This window comes from Elgaria multicarinata, chromosome 15 (genome assembly GCF_023053635.1).
Source record: "Elgaria multicarinata webbii isolate HBS135686 ecotype San Diego chromosome 15, rElgMul1.1.pri, whole genome shotgun sequence".
Taxonomy (NCBI): domain Eukaryota; kingdom Metazoa; phylum Chordata; class Lepidosauria; order Squamata; family Anguidae; genus Elgaria; species Elgaria multicarinata.
The window spans coordinates 23,695,885-23,713,442 of NC_086185.1; the positions used below are offsets into that span (position 1 = coordinate 23,695,885).

Below are 17,558 nucleotides of genomic sequence, written 5' to 3' on the forward strand. Positions count from 1 at the left end.
TGGACAAAGTTCCTCCTTCGCTGATGCCAAAAGTTTCTCTAGCGGCTGTGACTAGTCCCCCCTTTTGAAGCTTAGCATTCCCCTGCGGAGATTCGAGATGGCTTCCAGGTGACCAGCTGGGATCCCGCTGCTCCATACAGAGCAGGAGATGTACATCTACCCCTGCCCACCCCCGAGTGAGAACAACACAGCAGTTGTACTGCTACAGCGGAGGCAGTGACAGGCCAGCCAGGGAAAGCCCAGAAACTCCATGCTGACGCTGAAGCTTGGCAGTAGCAAAACCTGGGACGCCTTTGAGCCGGCTGCGGGATCAGGGGAGTGGTCAGAGTTGCGCCACTGAGCATGTCACCATCCAGGAGGGAACGATGGGGGCTCGTCCCAGCAGGGTGCTGCTCGAGCCCCGAGGCCTGTCATCGCTTGCTTAAGCGTGGCTCTGGGTTATGGCGCCATCCCAGCTGAAACGCCGCCCCGTGGCTGGCAGGTTCCAGGGCCTCCCGCAGGCCGGCTCTTTCGTTTCGTTCTGCCGCTGGGCAGTGCAGCAAAGAATGGTTCCCTTGGGGTGGGCAGGGGCCCTTTCCTTTGCTGGATAACGGGGTCACAAAGCAGCCACTTGCTGGGGGACAGGAGAGGGCTGTTCCTGTGGGTCCCAAGCTCCTTCCTCCTGCTTACTCAGGTTATTCGTTGAGCCCCGGAAGGAAAGACAGGAGCTGTAGAGGGAACCCTTTCAACCTCTGGGCCAGAGGGGTGTTTGCGGCCAGGCAGTAGAGGGAGGTAAGGGGGAGGCGGTGGGGAAACTGAGGCACGGCCGCCAAGGGAGGTGGCGCCGGCACAGATTTTGGAGGGGCACATGATAAGGTAGGGGAGGAAGGGATGCAGAACACTCAGGAGCTCTGGGTGAGAGAGAGCTGGTTTGGAGGCACGGGCATGGTGGCACGGCGGACTAGACTCCTCCTGACATGGACTTCCTCCCTCCTTCTCCCTCCAGTGACCTGCCTTTGCCATGGACCCCGCTGTCGCGCCACTGCAGCAGCACTGATAAAAGCAGCTCCCTCGGGAGCATGGAAAGTCTGGATCAGCCCAGCCAGACGTACTACGAGGGCAGCCTCTCCCCCATCGACCAGGCCATGTACCAGAACAAACGCGACTCAGCCTACAGCTCCTTCTCCGCCAGCTCCAACACCTCCGACTCTGCCCTGCGGCCTGAGGAGAGCGGCTCTGCCGAATGCGCCCAGACGGGCCAACCGCTGGACCCCCGCTACCTGCAGACGGGCGGGGAAGGCGGCGAGCCGGCAGGCGGAGTGAGCCTGCACTGCCTCGGCCTCCGGCCGGCCTCCAGCACTCAGGCAAGCCCCTTCCTTGGCTTGGCCAAAGCTGCGGCCACCCCTCCTCAGCCCCCCGTGAGACAGGACAGCCTGCGGGCCTGCAACCCGGAGGCACCCCGGACGGATTCCCTGCACGCCAAGGGCCGGTGGGCCTCCGACACTTCCCTGTGTACGCGTAGCAGAGACCCCCGAGGGCCGGGCGGGCAGTCGGCCTCCGCCGGCCATACCAAAGAGCCTCTGTCCACTGACCAGTATTATCTGCTGAGCTCCCACACCGACCAGCATCCAGCCATGGAGAAGGGAGCGGCAAGCACCGAGGGCCTCTCTAAAGAGGACTGCGGGACAGTCGCCTTGGACGATCCGCCCACACCAGCAGACGGCACGGACCTGGAGGCCAAACTGGGCAGCCAGGAGGCCTGGAAAGGTTGGTCTGGACCCATGGGTCACAGGCACAGCGCTCCAGAGCAGCTGTTGGCTGCCCAGCTGAAAGCACTGAATGTAGCCCCTGGCCAGGAGGGCCCCCGCTGGACCGTCTCTCCGCTACACACGGCGCAAAAGAGCACCAGAGCTCCAGAGCTCTGGCAGGGTCGGGATCACAATGGCCAGAGCACCCCTCTCCAGGCAGAAGAGCCGGGCCCTTGCCCAGCAGCCGTGGAGGGGTCCCGTTCTCCAAAGAGCAGCCAGGCAGGGCTGGAGAGACCCCGCAGTGCCTCAGCCGAGTTGGCCCCGTCTCTGCCGCTGCACCCTTCCGGAGACGCTGGCCCCGGCCTCCAGGCGGCCCCCAGCACGGAGGCGTTGGCGGAAGGGGAACGGGACCTCGAAGGGGGGCCGGCCGCCAGGAGGGGGCACCGCTCTGCCCAGATGCGCCGGCGCAGCGACCGCTTTGCCACCAACCTGCGGAATGAGATCCAGTGGCGGAAAGCCCAGCTGCAGAAGTCCAAAGGCTCCGCCGCGCTCTTGTGCGGGGAGCAGTCGGTGCAAGAGACGGAGGAGCCGGCCGACGTCCCCTCTCCCCCTGCCCCCCCTGCCCCCCCTGCCCCTTCCCCTCTGCCCCCCGCAGTGGAGAGCAGGCCGCCCAGCTCGGCCCCCCTCCGAGAGACCCCCCCCAAGCGCTGGGGCTCTGAGCTGAGTGTGTTTGGGGGAGAGAGTGCTTCTCACAGCCCGAGCAGGACGGGGCCTCCGGCCCCAGAGCCCAGGTGGGCATCCCCTTTGCCAGAGCTCGAGCGGCCCCAGAGGGCTGTGCCACCGACGCCCGGGGGAGGGCGCCGGGGCCGCTGGCGATGGTCGCCAGAGCACAAGCTGCAGCCCCACGACGGGGGCCTGCCGGCGACAGAGCTGGCCTCCCCCTCGCGGCTCCCGGAGGAATCCGGCCTCCTGCCTTTCGCGGACAGGAGGCGCTTCTTTGAGGAGACCAGCAAGCCCCTGTCCTCTGCACACTTGAGCTCCCACCAGGGCCGGCTCGGGGTGCCGCAGCCCCCCCGGATGGAGGAGCAGAACGCCTTCCAGCCGTTCAGCTCCGAGCGCCGAGACCGGCGGCGCCACTCCGTCGACCAGTCCTACGGACCCCCGTCGTCGCCCCCCGTCTTCCCAGACTTCCGTGCAGATGCGCCCGGGATCTACAAGCCGCTGGCCCGGCACGGGGGGGACTGTGAGTGTTGGCGGCCCCCGCCCTGCTCGTTTGCCCCCCGAGAAGCCTGCGCCTACTGTTATGGGGACAGGTTCCCCCCACTGCTCCAGAGGAACGTGTCGGTGCCCTCCAGCCACTGTGCCCACCGCTGCCACCCTCGCCCCTGGAGCCGCTGCAGTGACTGCTGTTGCCCAGCCCAGCGCAAGCTCTTGGAGGACGGAGGCCCCTGGCAAGGCCGGAAGCCTTTTCAGATGGTGAGAGACCTTCTGGGGGTGGCGGGGGTGGCGGGCTGCGGAGAAGTCACGTTTTGCCATCTGAGAGATCATGGGAAGCTACTGCTAGTCAGAGGAAAGACCCCTGGGCTGGCCTAGACAGGCCACTGGGCTGATCCTTCGATGGCCTTGCAGATGAGCTGGGCAGGGTGGGGGGCAAGGCCTTTCCGTGGCCGGCCTTTCCGTGGCTACCGTGCCTTGGTGCTTCGGAATGGAGCCTTCCGCCAAGGTGGGTGAGCGGGGCTTGCGGGCTCCCCTGGGGCATCAGGTTTGCCATGACTAGGGAGATGAGCCAGACAAACTCTTTGGATACCTCTAGCTGGGTTGTGATCGCCAAAGACCTTGCATGCAGCAAACCGCTTTTATTAATGTATTTTATTTTTATTTATTTATTTATTTATTTATTCATTACATTTATATACTGCCCCATAGCTGAAGCTCTCTGGGCGGTATAATGTAATGTAAAGAGTGCTATAATGAAAGAGGGCCGTTGGGTTTGCCTTAGCTCTAAGGAGTAGCAACCCGTGTATTACAATGCCACCTTCTGGGTCAGAGAGTTGCCCACTCTTTTTTCCGTTAGCAATGAACTGTGGATGAATTGCTTTGATATTTTATAACCCGGTGTACCGTGTGTGTCTCGGTATTTTTATACCGAGGTTCCTCGTTACGTCTCTGTTATGAAAACGCGCCTTGAACCATCTTATATAAGGAGATGCCCTCGGTAACAATGTTATTTATATTTTGTCACATTTTGTTTTGAACTGTTCTGAGTGTAATGTAGCCATCTACAAAGTGGTTGTGATCATACTCCACCTCTTACCAGAATACACACAGTGGCTTGCAAAGATATTAATCTGATACAAAACAGGGTATGAAACAGCTTATGCCCATGACGAATTGCCAAAGGGAAGAAAAACCAGCGCAGCAACTTGAAACAGCATCAGAATACGCGATAATATCAGATTCTTACAAAAGCCCTCTTAAGTAAAGGTGTCTTTTTCACCTACCTAAAAGCAGACAGTGAGAAGGGCCAGCTTTGCTTCTCTCGGGAAGCTGTTTCAGATCATGGGTGCCACAGGTGAAAAGGCCCTGCCCTGAGTACTCGCACACCTTCCTTCAGGTGGGTGTGGGGCCCAAAGGAAGGCCTCCAAAGTGGAGTGAGAGAGGGGGGCTATTACTCTGAGGCCCCGGTTGGGAGTTTCCCAGAGGCAGCTGGGATGCTTGGACAAGGAAGGCCGGCCCTGGTCTGCTTTAGCAGCTCAACTCTTTTGATGTTTCTGTGAGCTCAGCTGCTCTTCCTATGTCCAGAGGCGCAGCTGTCTGACCTGGGGGTCCTGCTTCCCCTTTTCCTTACCCAAATTGCCTCCAGCTCATGTCTTAAACCCCCTATAGCATACTGATCCTGCCAGTGACGTGGCTGGCAGTAGAGAAGAAGCAACCCTCCCAGTTGCAGACTGGGACTGTGCTTTCTAAATGGAATGGGAAAGGGTCTCCCAGGAGGCCATGTGTCCTGTCCCTTCCCCTCCTCTTCACTCTCTGCTTCTTTTTGCCAGGAATTTCCTGTGGATGAGTGGGAGCCCCCAGCAATAAACAGGAAGAGCAGCCAGTCAATGAGGTAAGCAGCGGGGGCGGAGGACACGCGACGCTTGGCATGAGTCCCTGGGGATGGCAGAAGAAATGGCAATGCAGTTCCCAGCCTCTAGCGCGCGTGCCCCCGTGCGATAACAGCGCTCTGGTCTCCAGGCCCGTCGGCTGCTCTGCACCTGCCCCAAGCTGGCAAGAGTCTCCGAGGTCGGCAGAGGGGATCCTTGTAGGCTGGAGGAGGGGGGGAGAACATTCCTGCCCGTTTGTACCAGAGGCAGTAAGCCTACGAAACCAATTGCTGGAGAACATGAGTGGGAGGGTAACTGTAGCATCCTCCCAGCCATGCTCGTGGGGGCCACATCGTCAGCTGGTGGGCCACTGCGTGAACAGAATGCTGGACAAGATGGACCCTTGGTCCGCTCCAGGGGGGGGGGCTTCTTGTGTTCTCCTCTGTTGAGCTTGCTACAGGAAAGCTGCAGGGTGGCATGTGATGCGGTCAGGGTCTATTTATGATTAGATCCCCCTTATTTGAGGACGTCGTTGGTGTCCACACCCAAGCCGAGATCAAGGCCTTGGTTTCGATGTCTCCTGCCACCCACAAATAACCTCTGCAGCTGTGGGAGCGGAGCGTGGGAGCATCACAGGGTCCCTGCCTGGAATGTGGCACATGAACCAGGCGGAGAAGGAGCAGATCTGCTCAGCCCACCTCCTAGCAAATAGGCAGTTTTCCACGATTGTACCAAACCGAGGGGTTGCAGAGGACAAGGCAGCCTCCGGGCAGCCTGGGAGGCTTTTTTCTGGAACAGCAGAGACAAAGCCCATGTTCACACAGAGGTGATGCGGGGCTGGGCAGAAATGCCCGCTCTCCTGGGCTGTTGCCATTGGGTTTTGACCTTTGAAGGTAGCCTGAAGCCCACTCTGGGCCAGAGCAGTTGCCTCCTGCTTTGGAAGTTCAGATGTCCAAGTTCTTCTTCTCATCACACCTGCCAAGCATCTCTCTGATGCTGCCGCCGTGGGCTGGAAGCGGCCCCTTCGTAGCTCAGAGTAGCCCTCGTGGAAAGAGGCTAAATATAACCATTAATCTCTTAGTTACCCTTTGAAGAGCAGATTTCTTGGGGGAGAGAGATTGAACAGGCAGCATCTCTCTCGGCTGCAGTTAATCTTCCAGCTTCGTTCTCAGAGCTGGGCGTTTGGTTTTCGCAGGCTGGGCCCTTGCCAAAATTAATTGAGTCCAGCGGCTGGAGTCGGCCGTGTCCCCTCTTCATCAGTGGGGGCTCCCTGGCTTTGTGTGTGTGTGTGTGTGTGTGTGTGTGTCCAGCTCCTGACGGAGGTGGTTTGGCTGTAGCGCCCCAGAGCCACCGCTGTGCCGCCTTTCAGCCTGTTCGTCCTGCTCTTTCTTCCAGCGAGCTGGTGCAACACAAGATGGGCTTCGCAAGAGTCGGCCCCTTCTGGACCTGCTGCGAGACCGTGGAGCCGGAGTGGCCTCCGTTTTGCCGAAGCGGCTCCACTCGCAACCTCTCGTGGGACTGCGAAAGGCCGGGACGAGCTGCGGAGAGCCCGCCCTACGAGGAAGGCCCTGGCGAGACACACAGGCACCCCTTGCGCGAAAGGGCCTACTCTGAGAGCCACCTCTGCGTGGAGCGGGCCGGGGCTTCCGGAAGGGAGAAGCGAGAAGCCCCGCTGGCCAAGTTAGAGGAGACCGGACTGGAGTCGCCACCGCGCATGGCCCAAAAGAAGGGCCCGCCCCCTCCCAGGCCCCCGCCCCCAAACTGGGAGAAGTACCGCCCGCGTCGTGCCTCCCACAACCAGCTGCTTCTCCCCAAGGCTGGCCTGGCTGGCCGCCCAGAAGGCCCCGGGGCCCCTAGCCAGAGCGGTAACGAAGCAGCCCGGCAGCGGTCTCAGAGCCTGCCTCTCGAACAGGTGTGGAACGAGGCCGCCCGGCTGCAGCGCTATGCTGCAGGTTCGGATGCCCCTTTGCCTGGGGAGCAGGGCAACCTCCGCTACTACTGCCACAGCTCGCCACGTCGGACCCCTGAGTGGCCAACACCAGACACGAGCGAGAGGAGCGGGTCTTCCAGGCAAGTTGACTTGTTTTTTGCATCATCCTGAGGCCTTGATCCCAGGAGGTGGGACTGGGGGGGGGGACGGGACCTGGGGACCCTTCCCCTTCTGTGCTGCGGACCGAGTGGGAAAGACGGCAGCCGGAGAGGTGGCCAGATAGAATAGGAGGGATCGGGGCCAGGGCAACTGTGTTCACGTGTTTCAAGAGACCCGATGACCAATTGGACAGGCTGCGCCTCTCCAAAGTGCTTCAGCTTCAAGCACGCCGGGGCTCTTTCAAGACACGGTGGGTGGGAGGGAGGGAAGGAGTGGGGGCTGGTGTTAAAGCCAGTGTGAAAGAGGGGGGGAAGCACAGGATGAGTCATCTACTGTGGGTGTCAGTGTTTTGTGTTGGGGGTTTTTAATGAAAGGGCTGGGCTCTCCCTGCTTGTGAAAATAGGATGGCTGTATTTATTTTATGTATGTTTGCATGTACATGAGATGTTTCTACCTGGCCTTTGAATGTGTGTGTGTGTGTGTGTGTGTGTACGTAAGACGTTTCTACCTGGCCATATATATCACACACAAAAGGGGAAAAAACCCAAAACAATTAACAAATTGCACCATATAAAACGGCATCTGCAATATCAAACAGATTGAGAACATGTGAGTAAAAATCGAATCTTTAGAGCCAACAAGAAAAGCAATGTTCTGTTTTTAACTGGAGCCCGCCTGGTTTTATGCTTAAAGGCCAGCGAGTTCCCTGGAGGTGGAGGAGGAGGAGGAGGAGGAGGAGGAGGAGGTAGCAGCACCGGAGCCCACATGGGAGGAGGAGCAGAACAGATCAGCCGGTCGAAACTCGGAGCAGCCGCCGGCCTGCACCCCCGGTCTGGGTGAGTTGGGTTTTCTCTTTGTGAGCGCCAGCACTTTGGGCTCCCTGGCAGCTCTGCCACCTTATGCCTTCCTTCTCTCTCTCAGCCTCCACGGAGCACGACTCTGCGCCGGAGGGTGCCGGAGGAGAGAGCTGCCCCCCACGCGTGGCCAGTGCAACGCTCCCCCTCCGCCTGAACTCGGCAGAGTTGATGAGGGACGTGGTGGGGAGGGACCGCTCCCTGGCCAGCGTGCTGAGCCCCACCCTAGGACTGGTGACAGCAGCCGAGGTGATGGGCGACCTCTTCTCTCCGGGCGAGTGCCCTGTGTGGAAGGGGCAGGATTGGGCGCCACAGGCAGAAGGCGTGGAACACTCCCAGAGGTCAGTGGGGTTTTACGAGCAAACGCCACCGGCTCTGTTTGTTGGGCGGTGGGAGGCATGGGAATATGGAGCCTCTTGGAATGTAGGACACCAAGTCCCGTAGGAGCGTAGGAAACGGAGTCAGACCCTGGGTCCCTCTCCAGTGTTGTCGACTCTGACTGGCAGCAGCGGCTCTCCAGGTTTCATACAGGAGGCTTTCCTTGACCTACCTGGAGATGCTGGAATTGAGATCAGGTCCTTCTGCATGGAAAACAGGGGCTCTACCATTGAGCCACGGCCCTTCCTTGTGTGCGCCAGTATGGTCCAGTGGTTAAAGTTCCAGACTAGGACAGAGCAGTTCCTCCCCCGCCCCCGGGTTCAAATCCCCAGCAACCAGGAAGCACACTGGGTGACCTTGGGGCAGTCACTGTTTCTCTCAACCCTACCTCACAGGGTTGTTGAGAAGACAAAGTGGTGGAGCACAGCCGTGCATGCCACCCTGAATAGATGGGATCTAAATGTAAACCAATGACATGATCATTTGTGGAGCTATACTACAAATCCCGTGCATCAGTTTTTCCAGGAACAGAAAAAAATGTCAGCCTGGGAATGGGTGTGTGTGTGTGTGTCTTGGGGCTGAGGCTGAGGGTCCCCAAGAGGTGTCTTTTAGCTGATGCCCTCCCCCCTTCTTGCTACCTTTCCGTGGGGGTCTAGGTAATGTGGGTACAGTTGATTTTCATGAAGTTCTCTGGTTTTTTTAAAATTATAACCTCATTGGACATATAAAACAAAATACACAAATGTTCTTAATCAGTTGTTGTCAGTTATTTCAATGTGGTGTAGCAGTTAGAGTATTGGGCTGAGATGCATGTGATCCAGGTTATAGTCCCCACTTGGCCCTGACTTTGAGCCAGTCACTGACTCTCAGCCTAACCTTCAGCTGATACGCCAGCTGCGCCCCTTCTTAAGTCAGAAGACCTAAAGATGGTTGTGCATGCGCTGGTAACCTCAAGGCTTGACTTCTGCAATGCGCTCTACATAGGGCTACCATTGTACCTAGTTCAGAAACTTCAACTAGTTCAAAATATGGCAGCCAGGTTGGTCACCAGTACATCTAGGGGTGAGCATATTACCCCAACATTAAAATCACTCCACTGGCTGCCAATTAGTTTCCGGGCAAAGTACAAAGTGTTGGTCATTAACTTTAAAGTCCTAAGTAGTTTGGGTCCAGGTTACCTGCGGGATCGCCTTCTCAGTCCACCCTGCACACTCAGGTCCTCTGGGGTGAACTTACTTCAGTCTGCTAAAACTAGGCTGACATAGGTTTCCCAGAGGACCTTTTCTTCTGTCGCCCCCAGATTGTGGAACGGCCTGCCGGAGGAGATTCGAATTATTAACTCTCTCTGTGATTTTAAGGCAGCTTTGAAGACTAGCCTTTTCCGGCAGGCCTACCCAGATCAATGTAAAATCAAGAATTTTTAAGATGTGTTGATTCCTTTACTAATGTTGTTCCCTGCCTCGATCCAAAGGGAGAGGCGAGTAAGAAATAAAGAAATAAAATTATTATTATTATTATTATTATTATTATTATTATTATTATTCTACCTCACATGGTTGTTGTGAGGATAATGTGGAGAGGAGGAGCGCCATGTAAATCCCCTTGGGTTCCTTGAAGGAGATAAAATGGTGGGATACAAATGTAGTAAATAAATAATGTCAACCATTAGAAACATTTTTACCGCAGATGTTATATAAGAGGATATAATGCAGTATTTAAAACATATAAGCCAATTCTTATCTGCTTTTTAAATATTTATGTTCTCAAAAAATGATCTCTTTAATTTACAAACAAAAAATTAAAAAAACAAATGCACGTACTTACCAGCAGATAAATTATGAATATAATAGCAATATACTGTAAGTTGTCGATATTCAGAAATCATAAAATGGGAAAAGGTTACTCATTACAAGACCCTTTTAGAATTCTATTCATCAGATTTATTGGCACTCCTGGTCTCAGATGTAAACACAAAGTAATTTTGTCCCATTTTGCAAGATCTCGGAAGTTTTGACGTACTATTCCCATTTCGCTCCCGATATTTTGCGTTGACTCATCTTGCTGCCAGTATCCGATGCAAGGGAAGTATCCCTTTATCGTTTGTTCTGGTCCTCCCATAATGCTCTCTGTCGATTTAGGCCGCAGACCCGGCCCGTCTCCCCGACCTATGGGGGAGCCATCAGCCCCACCTCCTGCTCGGCCTATTACAACATGTCAGCAGGCAAAGCCGAGCTGCTGAACAAGATGAAGGAGCTGCCTGAGTCGGCTGCCGCCAGTTCGGAGGAGGAGGAGCTTGACCACGACCTGGCCCGGAAGAAGGTGAGGGGACGGGGCTTCAACTGGGCTGCTTACCCAGTCTCCTAGCCCTCTTGAGCCATTGGAACGGGAGAGAGACAGAGACAGAGGAGGTGGTAGTTGTCTTGCTCAAGTTCTCGGCTTGAGTTGAGCCCCTATGGCTCGTGCCAGTTTTAGAGATGGACTGGAAGTCTGCCGGAGAATCCCCAGCCAGGCTGGCACCTGGTCAGTCTCTGTTCATCATCAGGATGCTGTGTGCTTTAAAACGACGACGACGACGACAACACTTGCAATCCTGCACAAATGTAACCTAAACTCTGTGCCATCAAAAGTGGAAGCCTGCAAATGAAAGCAGCGTGCAGTCATTAGTTTGTATAACTTGCTTCTGCCAGTCATAGGGAGAGGCAAAAGGTATGCAGGAGACTGAAGCCGTTTTGCACTACATGCTAAGCCACCGTAGGCTATCGTGCTGTTTGAACCCAGAGTGTTTTCGGCAGGATGGGTTAACGCATTGCCTGGACGCAGTGCCTTTCCCACAGGGTGGGTTATCGTGTGTTGTCTGAACGCAGGGCGTTTTCTGCCAGGTGGCTTGTAAACATGCAGAGTGATTTATTTTTCTCAAACAAGCCCCCTTAAACAACCCATGCCTTGTTGTTGTGTTGTTCAGGGTGTTTTTATATATATATATATATATATATATATATATATATATATATATATATATTCTAATTAACTTTTACCTACCACAATACAATTAACAACAAAAAGAACATAGTACATAAACATAAAATAGCATTTGTATGATATATTCAAACTTAATCTATTAAACATATTCATACTCAACATAACAGTGCACCCCCCACCTCGGGATCTCATTCCTGTTTCCAAAAACTCATAGTTTCTTCTGCTGGTGGTTTCCCGCTTCCCTTAGAGAACACAAATACTAGGAACTTTTTCCAAATTCCCTCAAAATCATTCGTTTTTACTATACCTCTTTTCATTTTAATATTACATGTCAATTGATCATTAATAGCAATATCCCACACTTCTTTATACCATTCTTCAATACAATAATCTCCTTGAGTCTTCCAGTTCCTGGCTGCGATTAACCTTGCAGCCGTCAGCAAATTCGTTATCAGTTCCTTAATTTCTTTACTACATTTAAGATCTTCTTGCAGTGAGAGTAATGCAATCCTTGGTGTATCCTCTATTTTCATTTCAACAATCTGCTCAGTCTTGAAGAACACCATCTTCCACAACTTTTGCACATATTTACAATGTTCAGGGTGTTTAACAAGCCGTACTGCATGGTTATTGAGCAACCCTTCAGAAAACATGCTGCATTCAGAAACACAACCCACCCTGTGGAAATAACACTGCACTCAGTCAGCACAATAACCCAACCCGTGGAACATGTCCTGTGTACAGGCAACACACGAAAACCCACACACGATAACACATGGTTCAACAACAACCCCCGCTGTGTGGGTTGGTGTGTTCTCTGAAGCCTGCCTGAAACCCCACCTGGACATCTCCCTGCTCTTTCCTGAGGCTTCTGGGACTTCACCAGGCTTTGCCATGAAGGCTAGAATCATGCTTTTCGTTTAAATAAAATACGAATGCTGAGATTCTCAGGATGCCGAGTTCTGTCCCCTAAGCCAGTGCAGAAACTCCACAACCCTGGTGACAGCTGTCCACGATCGATCGGCAGACTGATGCCCTGTGCTTCTTTGGAAAAGGTGGGGAGCATGGTTGCCCAACTGGGTGGATTGAGTGAGTTAAGTGAGCAGGAGCAGCGTGATGGATTAAAACCTCTTGGGTACCTTTTTGTTCCTTGGTGTTGCTAATGTACTTCTGCTCCCTCTCGGCTTTTTGCAACTTTTGCTCTATTCTGTGCCTGGCAAAAGGAGTTTGGCGCCTTGGTGGGGGTGTGAAACACCCACTTCTGTTTTGCTTGGGGTCCCAAAAGAGCCTGTGTAACTCTGAAGTCCAAGGTGTTGCCGTGTGCATGAGAGGGGGAGGGAGGGGAGATGGATGTGGTCTTGTGTTACTGCCAATGTGTGTGCTTTGCAATCAAGCCTTTGCCAAACTGGGAACTAGAGCAGCCCAAAAAGAAACTGAGCAAGAGAGGAAGCAATTTAGCATTCCCTGTCCTAATTTCATCACCTTTTCTATTATTATTTTGGCATTTAAAACATTAACCGTACTTGTGTAGCTTCCCATTGCTGAATAGTTCTTGGGTACCTTTGGCAACCTTCGGGCCTGCTCTGATGTTCCATTTGGGCCTGAAGAAGATGAACTTTGGGCGTACCTAGAAACTTAAAAGCAGAAGAAGAGTTATGCTGGATCAGACCAAAGTCCTATCTAGCCCAGCATTCTGTTCACACAGCGGCCAACCAGCTGCCTGTGGGAAACCCATAAATAGGTCATGAGTACAACAGCACCCTCCAGCCCATGTTCCCCAGCAACTAGTGGCCATAAGCACACCACCTGTAATCCTGGAGGTAGCAGAGAGCCATCGGGACTTGTAGCCATTGAGAGCCTTCTCCTGTTCCATGAGTTTGTCTAATCCCCTTTTAAATGGGTGGCCGTCACAACACCCTGGGGTAGCGAATTGCTTTGTTGCTCAAAGTTCCCACCAGCCAGCTGGTCCAATACTCTCCCAGTCTGCTCTGGGATTAAGGACCTGAAGGGTTTCCATGCCCAAATCCATTTCAAACTATCTTAACTTCTTGTGACTTCTCCAAAAAAAAAAATCCTGGAGAATGTAGTTTGGCTAAGAAAACTGTTAAAAGGGCCAAGCTCAGATACCAAATCACAAACCCCTGTGTGGCTCAGTAGGGAGGAGACTGATGGGTAAAACAAATTTGAAACGAGGCCGAGTTGATTATTCCTTCTGACAGTGCCCCCGCCCGCCATAGAGCCCCGGCTAACCAGGCCCCGGCTGTGATTTTCCCCCTTTGCAGGTGCAGCTGATCGAGAGCATCAGTCGGAAGCTGGCAGTGCTGCAGGAGGCCCAGCGGGGCCTGCAGGATGACGTGACCGCCAATGTGGCGCTGGGCAAAGAAGTAGAGAGCCACGTCAAGGGTGTTTGCAAGCCCCACGAGTTCGAGAAGTTCCGCCTCTTCATCGGAGACCTGGACAAAGTGGTCAACCTGCTGCTCTCTCTCTCAGGCAGGCTGGCCCGGGTGGAGAACGCCCTTGGCGGCCTGGATTCCAATGCCCCGGAGGAGGAGAAGGTATGGAGTAGCTAGGCAGGCAGGCTGTCCAGGATCTAAGACGCCATCGATTCTAAGACGCACCCCATTTTTAGAGATGTTTATTTGAGAAAAAAGGGCATCTTAGAATCAAAGAAATACTTACCTCACCGCCCAGTGTCCTTTTCTTTTTTCCCTCTGTGAGAGAAGAAACTGCCGTTTGCGCGGGAAGAAGGGGGGGGGGGCGTTGAAACAAAGAGTAAACTTAACTCTCCAGTCCCGCTCTTTACTTGTCTGTGCACCAGGGGATGACGACACGCGAGTAAGTCCCATGGAAATCGATGGGACTACTCGCATGGTTCGAGGCTGCTGCAGGAGCTTCCTCTTACCGTATTGCTTTAATTCTAAGCCGCCATCGATTCTAAGACGCAGTCCATTTTTAGAACTCTTTATTTAGGGAAAAAAGTGTGTCTTAGAATCGAAGAAATACGGTAAAAGGCTGGTGGGGAGCTGAAAATAGAGAAGGGTCTGCTTCACAAATGGGCTGCATTGTGGCCTCTCTTTATCCCCACTTCTTACACCTCGACGGTCGCTCCTGTTAAGACTACCACGACTTATAGTCAGTAGTGTGGCAGTAAATTTGGATGTGCAGTTGCTCATTGTCCCAGTCCCCCAGAGCCACCCCACCAAGGAGAGGCCAAAAATGCAGGTGGATGTGTTGATCCATTTCAACAAAACAGTTCTATGGCAACCAGTCCAGATGCCTCTCTGCTACCTCCAGTATCAAAGCCAGTAAGCCTGTGTACACCAGTTGCTGGGGAACATGGGCAGGAGGGTGCTCTGGCACTCATATCCTGCTTGTGGGTTCCCTGCCGACAGCTGGTCAAACAGAATGCTGGACTAGATGGACCCTTGGTCTGATCCAGCGGGGCTCTTCTTAGTTCTAGCAGTTTCCATCCCCACTGGGAAGAAGGCCTTTTGTGAAACAAATGGGTCTTAATTGCCCATTCATCAACAGGCTTGATGAAATTGTTGCTGGGAAAAGCCACCCGCGCCCCACCCCTTCTGAGAAGATTGTAGCAGCGTTCATTATTTAATACATTTACCTATTGTGGTTTTAGGACTGCAGATTTGTGCTTTCTTTGATGCAGAACTTGAGGGCCAAACTACATATTACATTATTCATGCTTTCATAGAATCATAGAATAGTAGAGTTGGAAGGGGCCTATAAGGCCATCAAGTCCAACCCCCTGCTCAATGCAGGAATCCACCCTAAAGCATCCCTGACAGGTGGCTGTCCAGCTGCCTCTTGAATGCTTCTAGTGTGGGAGAGCCCACCGCCTCCCTAGGTAACTGGTTCCATTGTCGTACTGCTCTAACAGTCAAAAAGTTTTTCCTGATGTCCAGCCAGAATCTGGCTTCCTGTAACTTGAGCCCATTATTCTGTGTCCTGCATTTTGGGAGGATCGAGAAGAGATCCTGGCCCTCCTCTGTGTGACAACCTTTTTAGTATTTGAAGAGTGCTCTCACGTCTCCCCTCAATCTTCTCTTCTCTTTCAAATGGGCTCTATTAAACTGGCCATTTTGTTTTGAAGAAAAGCCTGGTCTAGTCTCTAATCAGGAACCTGATCAGTCCTGATCAGGGGGCTGCACCAGCCCCTGCTGAAAATCTCCTTCTGCTCCTCATGGCTCTTTGAGTGTCATCAGACGAGCATTTTATTTCACGCTTGAGACTGACCGGTCATGGATCTTCACGGGTCATTTCGGCAACGCAGTGATCCTGCCGTGCGCCTCCCACTCCGTTTTCCTGTTTTCACGTCTTAAAATAAGCCACACAAAACCCGACCTATTTGAAACCCGTCAGGATTTATTGGGGTTTCCTGCCATGTGCAGGAAAGTTCCGCTATAAAGGGCGCTGTTGCCATTAATTCAGTTGGGGCCACGTTTCTGCACACTCCCCATGTAAATTGAGCTCATTCGCAATGCGGAAGTGAAGCAGGGAGCAAAGCAATGGTATATGACAAGGGAAACCCACAATTCCCCCCTGTCTGATGTTCTTTTTTGTCCCTGAAAGTGCTCCTTAGTGCAAAAAGCACCTTTGGGGACAAATAGAAACGGGGCGTGATTTTCAGCAGGAACCTGGTGTGTGGTCCAGTTCAGGATCAGAAGCCAGGTTGCTGACCAGGGTTCACTATTATTATTTTTCAACAGTGGCTTTTTCTTCAAACTAAAAGCGGCCAGTTTAAGCAGACCCTTTTAAAACCGGGAACAACAGACTTGCCCCTGAATCACTTTGGTCATGCTGGGTTTCGTCGTTGTTTTTAGAGCACGTGGAAAATAGATTTTAGAATCACCCGCATTTTGAGGGGAGGAGGTTGTACGTCTCCCCCAGCTAAAGATGTGAGACTAGGCTTTTTCTGTGATGTGCGGCTCTCGAATTACGGGAGGTGGGGAGGCTATACCCTTATGTCTTAGGTAATGCTTTTAGAAAGCTGTGGGGTTCACCGTTCGGCTAAAACGGGAGGGAGACGGGATGGGGGGTTGTAGATCTCATATAGAGGGTCCTCCCGCTGTTTCCTCCCACGATTGGAGCGCCGCCAATGTGCCTTGCGCGTTGCCCTGCAGTGGCTCTTTGGACCCCCTCCTTGCTTTTGCGGGACGGGCCATGCGCGTCCTGTGCCCTGCTCCGCGTCCCTTCACCTGCCTCCTTCTCTTCCTCCCCAAAGCTGGCCCTCCTGGAGAAGAAGCGGCAGCTGACGGCGCAGCTCGAAGACGCCAAAGAGCTGCAGGAGCACGTGGCTCGGCGGGAGCGTGTCGTCTTCGCCAGCGTGTCGCGCTGCCTGCCCGGCGAGCAGTTGCAGGACTACCAGCACTTCGTGCGCATGAAGTCGGCCCTCGCCATCCAGCAGCGGCAGCTGGACGACAAGATCAAGCTGGGCGAGGAACAGCTGCGCTGCTTGCGGGAGAGCTTGCGCCGGGCGCCCAGGGACTACTAGTAGCATCCGGCCTGGTGGCCGCAGTGCAGCTTTTGTCGAGAGGGGGCCTGCCGGCGCCCTCCGTGTGCCAAAAGGGGTCTCTGGAGTCGGTGCTCCTTGGATCTCCAGCTAGCTTTCCACGCTCTCTGGTGCCTTCCCACCCTCGGGGGAACGAGTGACCTTTGCCAAAGACTGCTGCAGCAGACAGCTGCACCCCCATCCTCCGCCGTGGCTGGGGGAGGATGGGATCACCAAAGTGCCCTTTGCTCAGAAGACCGTACCTGCGTTGGGGATCTGTTGCTAAGGCGGCTGAGGAGGAGTGTGATAGGATTCCTGGAACCTCACTGGAATGGTGATGCGAGAGACGCTCTCTCCCCCTCCTCTATTGGACTGGCCAAGCTAAGAGACCACACTGCCTTCTCCCCTCGTGGGTAGCCAGCCAGCGGAGGACTAAGGAAACGCACCCCCAAGCAGTGGCATAATCCCCAGCGCCCGTGGCAGGACTCCGTTCCTCGCCTTGTGCCGCCAGGCGCACCCTTTCCTCTTGCTCCAGATTTATTTATTTTCCTGTCTTAGTTGAATCGTTTGTGTTTTCATCCGAAGTGAGCGATGGCGTCGGGTGGTGGGGCTTCTTGCCCTGGGCAGAGCGGGCATCCCTTTAGGCCAGGGGGCGGCTGTATCCAGCACTGCCCGTTTGGTCCTACGGCTCCAGATGCAGAAACTGCGCGGGTCTTTTTTGTCCCGGGCAGCTCCAGGGAGGGCTCTCGCGGTGCCTCGATCCAAAGTAGCTCTTCCAAGCTGAGGGTCAGCAAAAGGCTCTCCAGCTCCACCGTTGTTATCTGGGTAGCACTTAAGGTTGATTCGACCATTAGTCATTTCCCACACTTCCATGTAGGGGAAAAGTTCCAGGGCTGTGTGCAGATCTTCGCCGTGGGGCGATGGCGCTCGTCTCCGTCT

The 17,558-nt window shown here is 54.1% G+C and overlaps 1 protein-coding gene across 4 annotated transcripts in view; it reads left to right on the forward strand.

Annotated features, from left to right (window-relative positions):
• Positions 1–17,093, forward strand: part of SHROOM4 (shroom family member 4) — a 42,582-nt gene extending 25,489 nt beyond the window's left edge. For 3 of the 4 annotated variants that reach the window (XM_063141767.1, XM_063141769.1, XM_063141770.1), the window contains 8 exons: positions 986–3,203; positions 4,775–4,836; positions 6,209–6,883; positions 7,596–7,738; positions 7,824–8,097; positions 10,273–10,453; positions 13,396–13,668; positions 16,353–17,093. In XM_063141767.1, coding sequence (XP_062997837.1) covers positions 986–3,203; positions 4,775–4,836; positions 6,209–6,883; positions 7,596–7,738; positions 7,824–8,097; positions 10,273–10,453; positions 13,396–13,668; positions 16,353–16,622 — 4,096 coding nt within the window. In that variant the 3' untranslated portion in view covers positions 16,623–17,093. The remainder of the gene's footprint in view (positions 1–985; positions 3,204–4,774; positions 4,837–6,208; positions 6,884–7,595; positions 7,739–7,823; positions 8,098–10,272; positions 10,454–13,395; positions 13,669–16,352) is intronic. The other variant, XM_063141768.1, reaches the window with a different exon arrangement.
• Positions 17,094–17,558: the final 465 nt, after the last annotated feature.